The sequence below is a fragment of the Desmodus rotundus genome, chromosome 9 (assembly GCF_022682495.2).
Source record: "Desmodus rotundus isolate HL8 chromosome 9, HLdesRot8A.1, whole genome shotgun sequence".
Taxonomy (NCBI): domain Eukaryota; kingdom Metazoa; phylum Chordata; class Mammalia; order Chiroptera; family Phyllostomidae; genus Desmodus; species Desmodus rotundus.
This window is the reverse complement of record NC_071395.1, coordinates 41,983,786-42,003,204: the sequence shown is the minus strand read 5'-3', so window position 1 is coordinate 42,003,204 and position 19,419 is coordinate 41,983,786. Positions and strand designations below refer to the sequence as shown.

The following is a 19,419-nucleotide window of genomic DNA, read 5'->3' as shown; positions in this document are numbered from 1 at the left end:
AGCCATTTGAATATATTAACAACCACCTCCATGACATCTTATTATAACTGGGGAAACGGAGGCCCAGAGTTGTTAAGTTACTAGCCTAAGCTTACACAGCAGAGCTGGGATTTGAACTCAGGCAACTTGGCTCCAGAGTCGGCACCCTAAACAACACGCTCTGTTGCCTTGCCTTGGCTGGCAGCTTGAATGCCTTTTAGAATCATTTCTCTGAAATCTTGGCATGTGTGTCCAAGGTGCAGTCACATGATAAAAGCTTTGGACCCAAATTAAACTTGCCATCCCCAGGGGCACACATGGAGCCTGTGGAAGTGGGTTCCAGGCAGTGCTGGCCCCTGGCTGTGCCTGTGAGTTCTTAGCTGGCAAGCGGGTTCCTCTGTCACCTCCTGGCCACTCTGTTCAGTCTCTGAGGCTTCCTCCATGCAGCCCCCGCCCAAGAGCCTCGCTGCAGGCACCTCCGTTGTGTGCAGGGATGGCCTGGCTATCCGGGGAAATGCCTCTGCCAGCTACAGAAGATTAACTTACCCCATGAAGACCTTTTCCACGTGCTGATGGATTGATTTCAGAAATCTATCCCCCGCCAGTGTGCCCAGGCCCAGCCCCCACTGCAGGCGCTGATGGCTCCAAATTTATGCTGGTGCCAGAAATTGAATTCCTGTAAGTTGAGGGAAGCATCTGAAGAGCTCACCCAGGCACATTTTTACTTCTGACAAACTCCAGTCAGGAGATTAAACCTGGGCCTGTGTCTTCCAGCAGCAGGGACCATGGTGGGGGGGGATTACTCACTGTGGGAATTTTCCTTACATTCTCTGCCTTCAGCTTGGCTTCCCAAGGCTGAGAAATAAAAAGCAGCCAGGCCCACAGGCCTGCATGGTTACAGGGAATTCCCATTTCTGATCAGCTAATGTTAGAGAAAGGGCACACACTCTGTGTACCCAAAGGCAAGCCTCCTGGTCCCCGTGGTAAATATTGAGCCATTCAGGGGAATGGGAGGTAAAGCTTCTAATTCATTGCCAGGCTCCTGCACCAGCTCCTGAGGCTGACTTGGTCTCTGCACCGTTGCAAGGTTCTAATTAAGCTTCCTTGGGTTGCAGTGGAGAAGACCTCAAAGTGTGGATATTTCCAGAGCCCCTTGCCTCCATTCTACCCCCTGCCACAGGCCCAAAGGTGGGGGAAGGAGAAGCGGAGAAGCCAAGTCACAGCTCTGTGAAGGAAGAAACCCCATCTTGCTAGAAAGATCTCTCTTGCTTGCCTTGAAAAATGAGACGTCTGATGCAAATGTAGCTGTTTCTCTTTGGTACGATATTAAAGAAATGAATCCTTGATGTCGACAAAAAAGGATCAAAAACAAACCTTTCTGAAAGGAGAAGGGCTTTTATTTCACTGTGAACGCTTGAGATCTAGCCTCTGGCAGGGATGTCTGCAGAACACGGGGTGTGGGAGGGTAAAGAAATAAATGACTGCCGTTCATATATTCATTCATTCAGGAAGCGCCTGTGAAGCAGCTCTTGCGTGCCAGGCGAGCGGCTGTGAGCTGGGGGAACTGCAGGGGCAGGTTAGAACCCAGTTCTTGGCCGTACAAGCCTGTGAGGCATGCTGCAAAATCCCTGACCACTAGTGCTCAAAACTGTCATGGTCATGGAAGACAAGGGAAGACAAGGCAACTATTGCAGACCGGGAAGACTAAGGAGATGTGACGACTCAATGACATGTCGTTCTGGACCAGCGAAGGACATGAGTGGGAACGTCGGGGCAATCCAAATACTGCTGTGTCTAGAGTTTAGTAATAGTGAAGCACCAGTGTTGATGTTTTAGTTGTGACTAATGTATCGTGGATCTACAGAAAGATGATAACAAAAGGGGAAAATGGGTGAGGGGCACATGGGAGCTCTCTATCTTAACTTCATAACTTCTCTGTAAATCTCAAATTATTCCAAAATGAAAAGTCTACTTTAAAAAAAGTCAGTGGGGGCATGGAACAATTCTAGAATAGTGCTGGTTCTGTGAGGTGACATAAAAGCTCCTTGTCGCTGGGTACTCACTAAGTGCCAGGTGCTGGGATTGACTCGACATACTAATCAACAGCCTCAAGAAGCCCAGCCATTATGATCCCAACTTTTATATGAGGAAGCAGAAAGGTTAAGAAAGGCACAGAGAGGGTAAGCTACTTGCTTAAGGTCACACAGTAAGGCAAAGATTAGAATTTGGACCCAGGAATTTGGACTCAGGAATTTAATAGCCTGAGCTATTAAATTCTATACTTGCCCGTTCACACACAGGTATTTATTGAGCAGCTACTATATCTCCTCAGGGGCTGACTAGAGAAAGAGAACTCTTCTAAGTCTTTCAGAGATTTTACTTCAGGGACTTGGTTACAAAGATGATGGAAGAGAGGAGAAATGAGTAGAGGATAGAGATGAGGCTCAGCGATTGACAACAGCAGAGAGGCTCTATCCCCTCAGGACAGGGCAGGGGAGGGGGTGTCAGGTGGAATAGGTGGTGTAAATGAAGCCCAGGAGTGTGGCTACCAGTGGGAGCTGAAGCCACAGAAAACATGCAGCCACAGCAGAGCACAGGAGGCAGAGAAATGGGGGAAGTACCAATGCTTCTCCCTTTGTCCTGCCCTCAGATCTTCCATGAATGCCTCCTATTGTCTGAACCTTCCTGGAAGCCAGAGGTCAAAGGGGTGTGGGAATCTTTGTTCCGAAGCTCACAGAGCAGGGCAGGGGAGGGAAAGGGAATTAAAGTTCAGCCGTCAGGCAGCTTACACTTAAGCAAGTGTGTGCATGGGGGGCCCGGGGGGAAGGGTAGGGGACAGTTTTGATCCCTACTTTACAAGTGACAGAGGCAAAGAGATCTGCTTCAGAACGCACGAGGAGGAAGTGGCAGGTCCAGGACTTGAACACTGAGTATGGTTCAACCTTGTAGGTTCTTCTGAGGACTGGTGAGGATGAGCTGCAGTGCACTGAGAACAGGGCCTGGCTTACAGGATGTGCTCCAGAAATGTGAGCTGTTATTGATGATGATGATGATGATGATTATGGTTGCCGCCATTTTGGTGATGCTTAAGGACCTTCCTTTGCACAGAACTATGATGTCCCACTGTCACAGGACTCTGTGTGTATGCGGGGCGGTGGGGGTGTGTGTGTGTGTTACTAAAATGCCAGGGGACCACTTAAGGAGGGCTCAACCTGGAACCAGGGCACCCGACACTGCTAAGGCCCATGTGAAGGGGGTGGGGGAGAGTGCTCTAAGGAATAAACACAGCACAGACAAAGGTCTAGAGGCAGGCAAAGGGAACCAAGACAACTGGGTGGACACAGGCAAGTGATGAGGCTAATTCAGTCAAGCCCACCAGGGCAGGACAAGTGAGTGCATCCAGGTGGCATTTGGGCTTTATATTGAGGGTCCTGGGATCCATGAAGGATCCCATGTGGGGGTGACTATTCAAAAGCCAGCTCTGGCTTCTCTGGGGAGAATGGATCATAGGGTAAAAGGCTTGAGGCCAAGCTTGTATGAAGGGATGGACTCTTCTTCCCCCAAAGCATGCTGGCTAAGATTCAAGACTTGAGAGTCTGGTGCACCAGGGTCCAAATCCCAGCTTGGACACTTACCAGCTCTGCTTTTCATTTCTGTACCTCAGTTTCTCCATCTGTAAAATGGTGCTAGTGTTAGTACCTACCTCATCAGGGGAGGGGAAGCTATAAGGATTTCATACTTGTAAAGCAGCTTAGAAGAGTCTCAGTCCATTCAGGCTGCTATAACAAAAATCCAATGGATGATGTGACTTAAACAACAAAACATTTATTTTTTACACTTGTGGAGGCTGGAAAGTCCAAGATCAAGGCACTGGCAGACTCAGTGTCTGATGAGAACCAAATTCCTTGTTCATAGATGGTGTCTTCTTGCTGGATTCTCAGGGCATGAGTTCCACTCCAAAGGCCTCACCTCCACATACCAACACATTGGGGGCTAGGTTTCAAATATGCATTTGGGAGGGACAAAAACATTCAGTCTGTAGCAAAGAATGAACTCTGTCAGTGTTCAGTAAAATATAAAACCTCCCTGGTGGGCGCTTGGTGCCTGGTCTACTCCTTCAACCATTCCTGTGACTTTCAATCCTGTCTGTCTGTTGACAGCACCCAAACTCGCATCTCTTTGCTGCTACTCCTCTCAGCTGCTGACCTGATGTTGTCACCTGGGTGTGGTCCCAGTCTCATAACCGGAACATGCCTTCAGGCTGGACTCTTGATTTCCATCCCCCCAGACTTCTCCAGCTCAGTAAATGGCACCCCCATTTGTCCACTACATCACTTGGGTTCCAAAAGTGGAAGTCATCCCCAACTCCCCCCTTTCCCTTCTACCCTACATCTGCTCCCTCCAAGCCTGTGGGCTCAGCCTTTAAAATGTAAGAATATGAAGCTTTTGGTCAGGATGGAGGAGTAGGTAAGTCCTGTGCTTGCCTCCTCCCATAACCACGTTAAAATTACAACTAAATTGTAGAACAACCAACTTTGAGAAGCACCTAAGGACTAGGTGGACAAAACTCTAATAACTAAGGGTATAAAGAAGAAGCCATGTGGAGACTGGTAGAAAGGGCAGAGACGTGAAACAGGTGTGACGGTTAAGAATCAGGATGGGTATCTCCGACTCAAAGGACATCCCCTTCTCCCGCTGAGGAGCGAGAGGTCTTCAGCCCAGGGCACCAGTGCTGCGAAGAGGAATCCCCGCAACAGCTGGCTGTGAAAATCAGCAGGGATTCAGTCCAGGTGTGATAGAGGGCTGCTGTAGACTCAGGCATGCTTTTCAAGGGCTTGTGCACAAACTACCCACAATCATCCTAAATTCTGGAGAAGGAACACCAGCTCAAAAGGCACCAGGGACATATGGAGAGGAAGTGAATTCTCTGGCTTCAGGGCAAGGGCTAGGGGGGCAGTTCTCTCTGGGATAAAAGTGCTGGCAGGCGACATTTTTCCTTTGTTGAACCCTCCCCACACACAGCCTGCAGGTGCAGGTGGGTGCCATAGCTGAGTCTCCATCATCCTAGCTAATGCAGCTCTTCACTGCCCTAGTGATTCCCTGAGTCCCACTTTATGTAATTCATGAGCTTGGCCCAAACCTTTTGCACAGGCTAATCTACACAAGAGGCACTGCATACTTTCCTAAAATCTCTCAAAAGTTCATAAACCCCAAACAAATGGTGGCTGGCCTCAGAATGCCCTATACCTCTTGCTAAGTGGCCCCCAGCCTGGCACTAGTGGCAGCCAGGCTCTCAGTTCACAGCATAACCACTCCCAGGCACCTCCAAGCCCAGCACGTGCAGCTACCAACTGCATAACACCTTGTAGCTGCTACCAGGTGCCCCAGGCTGGACACAGGTAGTGGCTGACCTTGGCCTGTACCTGAGCCTCTCCCAAGAGGCCCCAGAACTAACTCTCCAGGTGCTGGTTTCAGACCACGTCAGAGCACCGCCCAGTTAGTGCCACAAATGACACATGCAAAGGGTGGCTTTGGCAGGTAGCAGAGCTCTGCTAAATTGAATCAGCTCCATCAGGTCAGCTGCCACACAACGGCTTGTCCACTGAAGTCAGCCAATCCTCACAGCTAGTCAGCCTGAGGGGCAGTCTCACCCACTTGTGTGCCAACAACAGTCAAGACTCAACTATAATAGGAAGGCACAGACTACCCACACAAGTGACACCCTGGAACAGCTGACTCAGGTGACCAGGGAGACTGCGCCACAGGACCCTACTACATAAGGCCACTCTGAAAAGACTGGGAGATGTAGCAGCTCTACTAATACATAGAAACAAACACAGGGAAGCTGCCACAATGAGGAGACAAAGAAACATGCCCCAAATTAAAGAACAGAAGAAAAGGAGGCAAATAATCTATGGGATGTAGAGTTCAAAACACTGGTTATAAGAATGCTCAGTGAACTTAGGGTAAGAATATGTGATCTTAGTGAGAACTTCTACAAAGATAGGACACATAAAAAAGGAGATGGAAACCGTGAAAAAGAACCAATCGGAAATATAGGATACAATAACTGAAATAAAGAATACATTAGATGGAAACAACAACAGATCAGAGAATCAAATCACTGGTTTAGAAGACAAGGTAGTGGAAAACACCCGATCAGAATAGCAAAAAGAAAAGGTAATTTTAAAAGTGAGGATAGTTTAAGGGACCTGTGGGGCAACATCAAGTGTAACAATAAGCACATCACAGGAGTACCAGGAGATGAGAGAGCGCAAGGGATTGATAACCTATTTGAAAAAAACAATGACTGGAAACTTTCTTAACCTGGAGAAAGAAATGGACATACAGGTCTGGGAAATGCAGAGAGTCCCAAACAAGATGAACCTGAAGAGGCTCACTCCGAGACACATCACGATTAAAATGTCAAAGGCTAAAGACAAAGAGAGAATCTTAAAAGCAGTAAGAGAAAAGTGTTGGATTAACCAACACTAAAACTAGTACAAAGGTTAAAAGGCAAAAGAAGGAATATTATAATTGCAACAATAAATAAATGAACATACACACACAAAAGTAAAAAAATAATGACAAAAACAAAGGTAGAGGGAGTGAGTAAAAATAGTGATTTTAGGATGTGTTTGAAATTAAGCAACCATCAACTTAAAATAGACTGCTATACATAGGTTGGTATATGTGAGGGAACACGGTAATCACAAACCAAAAATCTACAAGAGAGATACAAGAAATGGAAAGAAGGATTCCAAGCAACACTACAGAAAGCCATCAACATACAACAGAAGTGAGTAGGAGAATGAGAAAGGAACAGAGAAGAACTACAGAAAAAACAATCAGAAAACAATAAAGTGGAAATAACTACCTATCAATAATCACTTTACTACACTTGATCTTAGCCAAAAGGCTGAGAAGTGATCAATAATCACTTTAAATGTAAATGGAATAAATGCTCCAATCAAAAGACAAACAGATAAAGAAGTGGTACCTATATACAATAGAATATTACTTGGCCATAAAAAGAATGAAATCTTACCATTTGCAACAACATGGCAGGACTTAGAGGGTAGTATGCTAAGTGAAATAAGTCAGATAGAGAAAGACAATCACCACATGATTTCACTTATATGTGGAATCCAAAAACCAAAATAAATGAACGAACAGAACAGAAACAAACTCATAGATACGGAGAAGGAACTGATGGTTGCCAGCAGGCAGGGAGTTGGGGGCTGAATGAAAAGGTGAAGGGATTAAGAAGTACAAATTGGCAGTTACAGAATAGTCATGGGGATGCAGACTACAGTGTAATTAATAATATTGTATTAATTATGTATGTATGATGTCAGGTGGGTGCAGGACTTATCGGGGGATCACTTTGTAAGTTATTTAAATGCCTAACCACTATGCTGTACACCCGAAACTGATATAATAGTGAATGTCAACTGTAATTGAAAGATAAAAACTAAAAAATTTAAATAAAATGAAACATAGGAATCTACCCATTTGTCTGTCACATCTATCCTGGTGCAAGCCATGGCTCACCTGGACGACGGTGGTGTTGGCAGGATGTTCAAAGGCCCTGGGGTGATAAAGGGCTGAGGAGTCTTTGAGAGTCTGAGAGGAGCTCTGTGAGACTCCGGAGACTCAAGTGAGAATTTGTTTCCTCCTAGAGGGGTTTTCTCAGTTGGGTTGTTCTTGAGTGCTGGGGTGGGAGACTTGCCCTTTTCCAAAGCAAGCTTGATGTGGCTCTGGCGTGAGAACTTGTAGCCTCAAAGCAGACCTCAGTCCATAAACCCTGCTCTCTGCAGGGGTTCCTAGTGGTTCCAACACAGCCTGGGCCACACTCAGAGGAAATGGACTGTGTTTGTAAATTTCTAATGAAATTTATTGGGATGACATTGGTTAGTAACATTACATAAGTTTCAAGTGTACAGTTCTGCAATACACCATCTGTGTATTGCATTGTGTGCTCACCACCCAAAGTCTAGTCTCCTCCCATCACCACCCTGTTTACCCTTTCAACCCCCCCGACCCTCTGGTAACCTTCACACTGCTGTCTATGAGCCTGTTTATCACTTTCTGTTTCATATGCCACATGTAAGTGAAATCATACTGTTCTTGTGCTTTTCTATCTGACATTTCATTTAGCACGATAGTCCCAAGATCCATCCGTGCTGTCGCAAATGGCAGTATTTCATTGTATATACGCACCACATCTCCTTTCTCCAGTTATTCGTTGAAGGACATTTAGGTTGTTTCCATGTCTTGGCTACTGGGAATAATATTGCAATAAACACGGAGGTACATATATTTTTATGAATAAATGTTTTCAAGTTTTTGGGATAGATACGCAGAAGAGGAATTGCTGGATCTATTCTTAATTTTTTGAGGAACCTCCAGCTGTTTTCCATAGGGGCTCTACCAATCATATTTCCACCAGCAGTGTGTAAGTGTCCCTTTTTCTCCCCATTCTCCCCAACACTTGCTATTTCTTGTTAATAATAGCTATTCTAACAGCTGTGAGGTGGTATCTTATTGTGGTTTTGATTTGCATTTTCCTTATAGCTAGAGAAATTGAGCATCTTTTCATATACCTGTTGGCCATTTGTATGTCTTCTTGGGAAAAGTGTCTATTCAGGTCCTCTGCACATTTTTTAATAGGATTTTTTGTTGTTGTTGAGTTGTATGGGTTCTTTATGTATTTTGGATAGTAGCCCCTTATTGGAGGTATTATTTGCAAATACCTTCTCCCATTCCACTGGCTGCCTTTTTGTTTTGTTGATGGTTTCTTTTGCTGTGCAGGAGCTTTTTAATTTGATGTAGCCCACTTCATTTATTTATTTATTTTTAGAAAGGGGAAGGGAGGGAGAAAAAGAGGAAGAGAAACATCAATGTGTGATTGCCTCTCGAGCACACCCCACTGGGGACCTGGCCTGCAACCCAGGCATGTGCCCCAACTGGGAATCGAACTGGTGACTTTTTGGTTTGCAGGCTGGCACTCAATCCACTAAGCCACACCAACCAGGGCAGGACTTTTATTTTGGGGGAGGTTTTTGATGACTGTTTCAATTTCCTTACTGTTGATCGGTCTATTTAGATTTTCCAGTTCTTCATGATCTGGTCTAGGAAAGCTGTATTTCTAACAACTTGTCCATTTCTTTTAGGTTATGGAATTTGGTGGTGTGTAGCCTTTCACAGTATTCTTGCATAGTCCTTTGTATCTCTGGGATGTCTGTTGTAACTTCTTTTTCATTTATGAAAATTATTTTAGGTTTTAAAAAAATTTTATTGAATTTACTGGTATGACATTGGTTAATACAATTACATAGGTTTCAGGTGTACAATTCTATAACACATCACCCGTACACTGTACTGTGTGTTCAACAACCCAAGTCAAGTCTCCTTCCATCATCGTTTATCCCCCCTCTATCCTCTCCTACCTCTCCCACCCCCCTTTCCTTCTGGTAATCACCATACCATTGTCTGTGTCCACAAGTTTTTTTCTTTGCTTAATCCCTTCACCTTTTCACCCAGCCTCCAGACCACCTCCCCTCTGACAGCTGTCAGTCTGTTCTCTGTATCTATGAGTCTGTTTCTATTTGTTTGTTAGTTTATTTTGTTCATTAAATTCCACATGTAAATGAAATCATATGATACTTGTCTTTCTCTGACTGGCTTATTTCACTTAGCATAATACTCTCCAGGTCCATCCATGCTGTTGCGAAAGGTAGATTTCCTTATTCTTTATGACTGAATAGTATTCCATCAGTAAATCTATCACAGCTTTTTATCCACTCATCTACTGATGGGCACTTTGGCTGCTTTCAAATCTTGGCTTACTTCTAAATTTAAATTGAGTCTTTGTATTTGTAAATTCTTGCATAAGGCAAGCCTCTGGTACCCTTTCCCTGAACTCCAGGGAAGGAAACCAGTTGAATGCAGAGAACTGTGTCTCTTCCCACCTTTCCCAAGGAAGCCCATCTCATTGACTATTGGTCTGCATTGGCACTGTAATGGCAGAGACCAGGGCATGCTGGCACGTAAGTACCGGCCTGGATTGTGGCTCAGGGGCCTGCTGGGGTCTTCTGCTGATACTTGGGGGTCTTCAGAGGGTCAGAAGTGGTGCTGTGCTGCCAGCCTGCATAGCCTCTCAGGGAAAGATGGGTTAACTACATTGGGAGTGAATGAATGAATGGACAGACTGGAGGTTGCCCCCCATCCAGTCCCTCCCCCAGTAACAGACTCTCACAGGCAAAGCCCCAGCCACTCAGGCTGAGGGAGGCCCCAGTTCTCTCTCTTGGCATGAATGAGCTGACATCTTCTTTAAGGCCTGTCAAGCTTATCACTCAGGGAGGATTTGCCCAACACCTCGAGGTTTGACAGGGGCAGCCTACTGTTATCTTAAGTCCTCCAAAGGGACACGGCCCCTGTCATGGCTCAGACATGGCAGACAAGCATGTCCCTGATCATTCGTCACAGCCATCCTGCCACCCACGGCTGCATCTGAGCCTGCTGGGCGTCCGTCTGCAGCCTGATCTCAGGCCATCCCTCCATGGGAGCCTGTTTGGTGGCAGCAGGGAGAGGCATGGTGGATCTGTGAAGATATTTGCTCTCTGTCCCACTGGCCGACTAGCATCCAGTTCAGTTGTTCAACAAACATTGTGCCAGGCCTGGGGGATTCAGCGATGAGCAAAACAGACAGAATTCTCACACCCACAAGGTCCCAATGGCCACTGTGATCAGGGCTTGAAGGAGCACAGGGGAGGTGCAGCATGATGCTGCGGACTGGGGCCAGATGGCCCCCATTCGAATCCCAGGTCTGCCACTTACAGGGTGTGAGGCTCTGGTCAAGAGACATGAGGCCTCTTACACTCAGTTTTTTCACCTCTCAGAAGAGGATAATGACAGCGCCTGCCTCCTAGTTTTGTGGTGAGAATCAGACCAATTAAAACATGCAAAGTACTTATAACAATGCTTAACGTATAGGAAGAAATAGAAGAAGGGAGGTGGAGCACAGGATACCTTGGGAGGTGAGTTACATGGGACATGTACAGCAGGGGTTGCTTTTGGAGCAGACGTTTATGCTTGAGCTCAGGAGTGGGGAATCGTGAGCCCGGCCAGGAGATGGGGTGAGTGTTGATGGCAGAGAGTCCAGCCAGTGCAAAGGCCTGGAGGTGGGAAAAAAGCCTGGTGTGTTCCAGGAAGGGTAGAAGGACAACTGGAACATGGGCCAGAGAGAACCCGGCATTGTGAACCTGGTTGATTGCTGAAGGTAAAGCAGGGCTCACCTCCGCCAAATTATATCAAGGAGATGCCCTAGGACAGGAAGCCGCGGAGCCACATGGGGACCAGGATGTGGCAAGCTTCTCTGGCCATCTTCCTTGGGGCTCTCACTCACTCCTCTGCCATTGGACATTCTGTGATACCTCCTCACTCTGCAGCCTCGGCCCCAACTCCACGGGGACCGATGATGAGTTTCATCAATCCTTGCAGATTGTCTCAATTTAGTGACCACATCAAGCTCAAATCATTCTGCCTTCAGAAAGTTACCGAACTGGCTGTAGAGTGTCGTGAGGGTTGTAACAACAACAGCAAACACTTCTGATCATTGTTCTAATTGCTTGTACGTACAGTATGAACATGTTCCAACTTCCCAGAACCCTGTGAGGTCAGCACAGTTATGTCCATTTTTACAAATGAGGAAATGGCAGCACAGAGAGGTTAACTGACTTGCCCACCTCACACAGCAAGTGAGTGGCCGAGCTAGGACGTAAACCCAGGCAGCCTGACCCCAGGACACAGTTCTCAACCATGTGGCTCGACTCTGCCAGCTGAGTGGCACTGGGAGGCAGCCAGAGGAACGAGTCGTTTCTGCCGTAAGGAAGTTGTCTGGAGAGATGCCGGTGACGTCACACAGGCCCCTTTTCGGGAGGACTGTGGGCCTTGCCTGTTCCTGGTACCAAAAATACTCAAGCCTTCTCCTGGGCATCTGGCGTTCTTTGTCTCAGGACACTGGGAACCACGTAAACGACCAGCTTTCCCTTTTTGAGTTGGCTGCTAAGGAGCCAGGAGCCAGTTTTATGGCCCAGCCATATGCTGGTTGTTCAGGTTTTTCTTAGCCTCGTTTCTGTCTCTCTGCCCCCACTTTTCTCTTTTTTCCTTCTCTCCCTTGCCAAAAAAAAAATTAAGGGGTTGAAAAAAATCTTTGCAAGACCACTATGCATTCATTTTAGAAAATAAGGTACTTTTGAAGATGGCAATAAAAATCCTCACTAAGCCCCAATTTTAAAAAAATCCTCCCCTGAGGATATATAATTATTGATTTTAGGGAGATACAGAGAGAGAAACAGAGACATCAGTGTGAGAGGGAAACATTGATTGGTTGCCCCCGGTATGTGTCCTGACCTGGGATCAAACTGAAACCTTTTTGATGTTGGGAACGCCGTTCCAACCAACTGACCCGCCCCACCAGGGCTAGTCCCCACTTTTAATGTCTGCATAGTATTTCATCCTGTGAATGCACCTTAAGTTTTGAAATCAATCCTCTTATCATCAGGCAGAATGAGGAAAAAATTCCAGTTGTCTAATTTTACACAGTGCTTTAATGAGGATGTTGGCAGCGGTGTGTTTGTCCCCATGATCTCCCCGGGCTAAATTCTCCGGCTTGGCTTGGCTGGGTCAAATATAAATGCAGAAACCTTAAAGCTCTGGCCCTGGATTGGCAGGCTGCCCTCCAGAAACATCTAATTCCCACTCTTCTATTTAATTGGAGCTATCGTGTGGTATTTTACATATCCTTATAAACCACTCGGAATCCTCTCTGGAACAAGGCAAGGCACAAATATATTTATAAGCCCCAAGCTACTTCTGCTTCCTGATTAAATTGTCCAGCCTCAAATGCAATAATATCCTTGCCTTATTAAGAGGCGGCTGCTTGCTCTATTCCTGTTGGCTAATCCCTGATAGCCAGTGCTGGCTGGCTGGCTGCCCCCAGGATCTTGGAGCAATCCCTCCGCCCCTGGAAGATCCAGAAATTGTTTTTAAACCAAGGTGTAGGTGGCAGAACTGTACCCTGAGATGATGACCCTGGGTGTGACGCGAGAAAAATTTTCCTGAATTTCTCATACTCAGTCAATCCTGGATCTGTTATAGAGACATCAGCCTAATTGGGGCAGCAGCCTCAGCAAAAGTATTTGAAAAATCCCAGCCAGAAAGACAATTTGAGGAGCAGCCACTGAGCGTATAGCTTACCCTCTTAGAGCTCATTAGCAGGAATATTAAACTTGGAACCAGCAGCTGAGCCAAGAGAGCGGCTGGCTTCTCGGGAGCATTTGCCGCATCTGAGGTGAGACAGGCTACCCCATCGGAGGTGTCTGTACCTGGGGAGCTCCTGGGCTCTCACACCTGCTAGCTATTACAGCATTTCCTTTAGTATACGCCATTCACTGCCTGAGGCTGTGACCACCAAGAGTTCATGACTTTGTTTCCAAGCTAAACCCAGTCTGGGAGAGCAGGCATTTGGACGCTCAAACATTGAAACTTCCAGGACATTCCACGGGTCCCTCAGGACATGAACTGTCTGTGCATTTGATCTTGAACCTGACAAGGAGCAAAATTCAGGATCTTTGCTGTGCTGAGAGTTGGCAGCCAAACCCCAGGCATTTAATTACACTGCTGCAGAGAGCACTCCGGTGGGGTGTGTCCACGCAGACAATTATTTTAGGAAAGCCGTGGAGGCTGCCTCTCCTGGCCATTTAAATCTTGCTTCTCCTTTGCAATTCAATATTTCAATTGTTGAGAGAACATGGATTGTTTACTTCAAAGCACAGGGCAGGAATGTAGAAAGGAGATGTTAATTCTGTTGTACTGGGCAGCTCTGTTTCTGCACAAGTGAGAATTTTCAAGGGGTTTTGTCCAAATTGCTTGGGGATCAGAGCTCGGGGAACTGGGAAGCTGGGACTTACCTTCATTGTTTTTGTTTGTTTGTGTTGTGTTGTGTGTGTGTTTTTAAAGAACTGGATTTGTTCTGAAAGGAGGCAAAGCCAAGTGGGAATCTTTCTTGAGTCACCCATCTTGTCTTGGGTCACTTCTCATCTTGGGTCGCCTGTCTTGTCTTGGGTTGGGTTCCCGGGGGAGCAGAGCTGGAGCAGAGGAGTTGAGTACAAGCATTCACCTTCAGGTGATCCCAAGAGGAACCAGTGGGGGAAGTGAGACGAGAAGCCAAGGAAACCCACGCAGGGTGAGCCAGCAAGCAGTGTGCTGCCGTGGGCACCGGGAGCGCAGGTCCTAATGGGCTCCCCTGGGAACCGTGCAGTGCACACCTCAGGGAAGGGGTGGGACTTATCAGTAACTCCTATGAGGTGTGGATGGGGCCTGTGGGTGGGAGGGACTGCCTGCCTAGTGCAAAGGCAGAGTGGGCTCAGACCACCAGAGAAAGCCCTTGGCAGTGAGGGATCCTGGGCAATTCTGCAGAGTCATGAGCCAGGCTCCACCTGAAGCATTCCTGCATGCGAGGAAGTCTGGGAGGTGAGTGACTCCCTTGCTCCACAGGGAGATGTGGACGCATAAAGAAGGGATTCTCCCAACTTCAGAAGGGTGTACATAAGGCACAAAGGATGACTAATTACAGTAGTTTCGGATGGCGTTTATGAATGCTTTTTTTTCCTTATAAATTAGTGAGGAGTCAAACTCATCTGTACAATTATATCACTTGCTCACATTCCAATAAGCTTTAAAAAAAGACTTTATTGAGTGAGAGAGAAAAAGGTGGGCGTATAATAGCTGGAGACTCTGAGATTGTGCGTAACTCACAGCCTGGCTTATCTCTGCTACAACTCCTGGGAACAGCCTCAGTTAACAGCCTGCAAATGATCAATTATTGTGGGGCTTTGTTTCTCTGTAAAACACTTGGCTTTTATCAGAATTTCTTCAGTGTCTGTGGGAATGCATCCTGGTTAGGACCAGAATCTTTCACTTCCCATCTCTATGTTCACCACCCATCACCTCTTGCCTGGATGTGCAGTCACTTTTGCCCTGGTTTCCTGCCCTGGCCCCACTCCCCAACCCCCACAGTCTGTTCCCCCCCACAGAAGCCACAGGGTGCCTGTGAGTTAGGTCATGTCCACCCTCTGTTCAGAAACCTCCATGGCTCCCATCTGACTCAGAGCAAACACCAAATCCTCCCCGCTGCCTACAGGCCCTGGGCATGCTGCTCTGTCTCCTCCCTGCCCTCATCTCCCCCCTCCCCACTCCGCCCCCCCCCTCCCCGCCACTTACCCTTTGCTCATTCTGCTCCAGCCACACCAGCCTCTTCCCTGTTTCCTAAACATGCTAAGGCATGATCTTTCCTCAGGGCCTTTGCACCTTCTGTTCTCTCTGCCTGGAACTTACTTCCTAGATGGCTAGCCACATGATTCTCCCTCACCTTCTTCAAGTCTCAACTCAAATGCATCTTCTCGTGGAGGCTTTCCCAGGCCTAAAACTGCAACCCCTAACAATCTCCAGCCCCTGTGTCCCCCATCACTTCTTCCCTGCCTTACCTCTCTATGTGGCACTCGTCGCCTTTAAACACTTGATGTTTACTTACTGGTTTATGTCTGTGTCTCTAATGTGCACTCCTAAAAGAGCTTTTGTGCTTGTGTTTTGTTCCCTGCTGTGTTTTCAGGGTCCAGAATAGAGCTTGACACACAGTAGGTGCTTTACAAACACTTGGTGAACAAATGAGACCACCATGTCCTAATAAAAACAATAGGGCTGGGACTTGTGACAAACTCTGGGATGTTCTGGGGAAGCTCAAGGGGTCCTGACCTGGAGGCCCAGCATGCTCCACCCAGTGGCAATCAGTGCTTATTTATTTTATTGTATTTTTCAATTACTGTTGACATTCAGTATCTTTTTATAATAGTTTCAGGAGCACAGCACAGTGGTTAGACAATTATGTAATTTACAAGGTGACCCCTTGATAATTCGAGTACCCACCTGGCATCGTCATCCGTAGTTCTTACAATATTATTGACTATATTCTCTATGGTGTACTTTACATCCCTGTGCCTATCTTATAACTTCCAATTTGTACTTCTTAATCCTTTACCTTTTCCACCCATCCCCCGATGCCCCTCCCCTCTGACAGCCGTCAGTTTGTTCTGTGCATCTGTGAGTCTGTTTCTATTTTGTTTGTTCCTTTATTTGGTTCTTTAGATCCCACATATAAGTAAAATCATATGGTGTGTGTCTTTCTCTGCCTCATTTTGCATAATACCCTCTAGGCTCATCAATGCTGTTGCAAATGGTACGATTTCACTCTTTTTATGGCCAAGTAATATTCCACCGTATATATGTACTGCATCTTCTTTAACCAATTGTCTGTTGAAAGACACTTAGGTTGCTTCTATATTTTGGCTATTGTAAATAATGCTACAATGGACATAGGGGTGCATATATCTTTTTTGAATCAGTGTTTTGGGTTTCTTCAGATATATACCCAGAAGTGGAGTTGCTGGGTTATAAGGCAGTTCCATTTTTAATTTTTTGAGGAATCACCGTACTGTTTTCCACAGTGGCTGCACCAGTCTGCATTCCCACCAACAGTGCACAAGGTTCGCTTTTCTCCACATCCTTTCCAGCACTTGTTTGTTAAGTTATTGATGGTAGCCACTCTGACAGGTGCGGCATGATATCTCATTGTGGTTTTAATTTGCATTCCCTGATTATTAGTGACATTGAATCTCTTTTCATGTGTCTGTTGGCCATCTGTATCTCCTCTTTGGAGAAATGTCTATTTAGGTCCTCTGCCCATTTCTTATTGTAATTGTCACCCATGGATATATTTATTGATTTTAGAAAGATAGGGAGGTGGGGGGGAGAGAGAAAAAAAAAACAGATATGAGAGAGAAATATCGATTGGTTGCCTCCCGAGAGCCCCTGACTGTATTTGTACCTTTTTTGGTGTATGGGATGATGCTCCAACTAACTGACCCACCTGACCAGGGCTGCTCATTATTTTTTAAAAAAATTATTTTTAGAGAAAGGAGAAGGGAGGGAGAAAGAGAGAGGGAGACTCTCGATGAAAGAGAGAAACATCAATTGGTTGCCTCTCGTATGCGGCCCACCAGGAACTGAACCCATGACCCAGGTAAGTGCCCTGACTGGGAATCAAACCAGCCACCTCTCCCTTTGTGGGACAACGCCAACCCACTGAGCCACACTGCTCATGGAGAACTGCTCAGTTTTCAAATTGGATTTTTTTTTTGGTATTGAGTTGTATGAGTTCTTTATAAATTTTGGATACTAACCCCTTATTGAATATGTCGTTGTCAAATATCTTCTTCCAATCTGTAGGTAGTCCTTTTGTTTTGTTGATGGTATCCTTTGCTGTGTAAAAACTTTTTAGTTTGATGTAATCCTATTTATTTACTTTTTTGTTTTCCTTGCCTGACGTGATAAGTCAGAAAAATATTGCTAAGAGCAATGTCCAAGTTTTGGCAGTGGGTGTGTTTTGAACAGTGTACAAACTTCTGTGACCGCAGAGGACCCCTTCTCCAGCACGCACGGTGAGACTGCCAGGGTCCCCAGGACTATGGCTTGGGAAACACAGCTGTGATTGATCCCAGAGCTGTCTGAGTGATGTAAACTAGCTTGAAGTTTCATTAGGAGGTGTCTGAAGATGATGGCTTCTGTTCAAGGGCCTAGAGGTCTCTGAGAGAATTGTCACCCTTTGGCCATTGCCTTTCCTGGGCTTCTCAGGAGCAGGGGCAGAGGTGGGGTGGGAACAACAGGGTGTTCCCAGAGTTTATGTGTTGCCCTGGACTGGGGAAGCAGAAAGAGCGGTCCGGGTTTGGGTGTCAGTACAAGCAGGCTTTGTTCTGTCTTTTTTTAGAAACAGCCTAAGTGCCCATCAGTAGACAAGAAGATCAAAACACTGTGGTACATTTACACGATGGAATACTATGCAGCAGAAAGAAAGAAGTCCTACTTTTTGCGACAGCATGGTTAGAACTGGAGCCTATTATGCTAAGTGAAATAAGCTAGTCTGTGAAAGACAAATGCCTTATGATCTCACTTATAAGAAGAATCTAATGAACAAAATAAACTAATAGCAAAATAGTACCAGAGGCAAGAAACATGGAACATACTGACAGAGGCGAGAGTGAAGGGGGGAAGAAGGGGAAGGGATTAGCCAAAAAACATGTATGAATGACCTATGGACATGGACAACAGTGTGGGGACTGATGGTGGGAACGGGGGGTGGGATAGGCGGAGGAGGGCAAAGGGGGAAAACTGGGACAACTGTTATTGAATAACAATTTTTTAAAAGGCCTATTTCTAATGGTTGTTATGGAGGCAATGTTGTGTGTACGCAAACATGTGTGAGATAGTAAATTCCTGTCTTGTGGAAGGGCTCAAATCCCACAACTCCTTGCCGTGTTCTTTAACCCCTCAGTCTTGCCGTCTGTAAAGCAGGGTTCCATGCATCAGGCACTCAGCACCTGGTCCGGCACGTTCCAGGTGTCCAGCAAAGGGCATCTGTTGTTTCTCTGGGTCCCCCGTCTCCCCCATTAGGTTCCTGCTCTCTAATCCCTGACCTCCCCACAGACCCTCTTCCAAAGCCCAGAGGAAGGCTGGCAACTGTATACTTCGGCCCAGGCCCCCGATGGGAAATGCATCTGCACGGCGGTGATCCCCGCCCAGAGTACCTGCTCCCGAGATGGCAGGAGTCGAGAGCTGCGGCAGCTGATGGAGAAGGTGAGAAACTTCCGGGTGTTTCGGGGAAGCCGGAGAACTCTCCCAGTCCCCATCCTGCTCCCTGGCCCCATCCAGGTCAGCTGGAGCCACATCTAGCCACGCAGGTTGTTCAGAGCTGGCAGATAAGCTGCCTTCCATCCAGGTGGATATTTTAGTTAATATCTGTTCAGTGATTCTTTGGAGGAGAAGCTGAGCACTGTGTGGGACCAGGAGGAAAGAGGCCCCCATGGCAGCATCTGTGCCTCCTGCATGTGTGCCTTCCGGCCTGCCCACTGTACACACCCACTCAGCCCTGTGGTTTGCCAGACTCACCTGCTGAAAAGGTGCTTGGTGTCCCTTGGGGAGGGTTCTCACCCTCTATCCAAGAGGCTTGTATAAAGATTTCTTCCCCTCTGACTGTGGTCCCATTAATAGAAAATGGTCCCCATTCAATACATCCCTTTACAGTCTTGGTGCCCTTTATAGACTGATTCTGTCCCTTGCCACTGCCCAGCTGACTGCCCATTAGACAATTCTAAGTTGGTATTGAAAGGCACTGACTGTCTCCCACCATCACCCTATAAAGGGGGAAGCTGAGGCTTGGAAGAAAATAGAAGAGACCCTTCTTGGCACGAGAGGTCCCCACTCATTAACTCCATCAGGTCCTGCCCTAACCTCAACACCAGAACTGCTTTCCCCAGCAATTTG

The 19,419-nt window shown here is 46.6% G+C and overlaps 1 protein-coding gene across 3 annotated transcripts in view; it reads left to right on the top strand.

The window, feature by feature from the left end:
- The window catches only part of OLFM2 (olfactomedin 2), a 67,068-nt gene that overhangs the window by 43,107 nt on the left and 4,542 nt on the right, over positions 1–19,419 (top strand). For 2 of the 3 annotated variants that reach the window (XM_024557029.3, XM_045192589.3), the window contains exon 2: positions 18,583–18,732. In XM_024557029.3, coding sequence (XP_024412797.1) covers positions 18,583–18,732 — 150 coding nt within the window. Of the gene's footprint in view, positions 1–14,429; positions 14,518–18,582; positions 18,733–19,419 lie in introns of those variants that run through there. The other variant, XM_045192590.3, reaches the window with a different exon arrangement.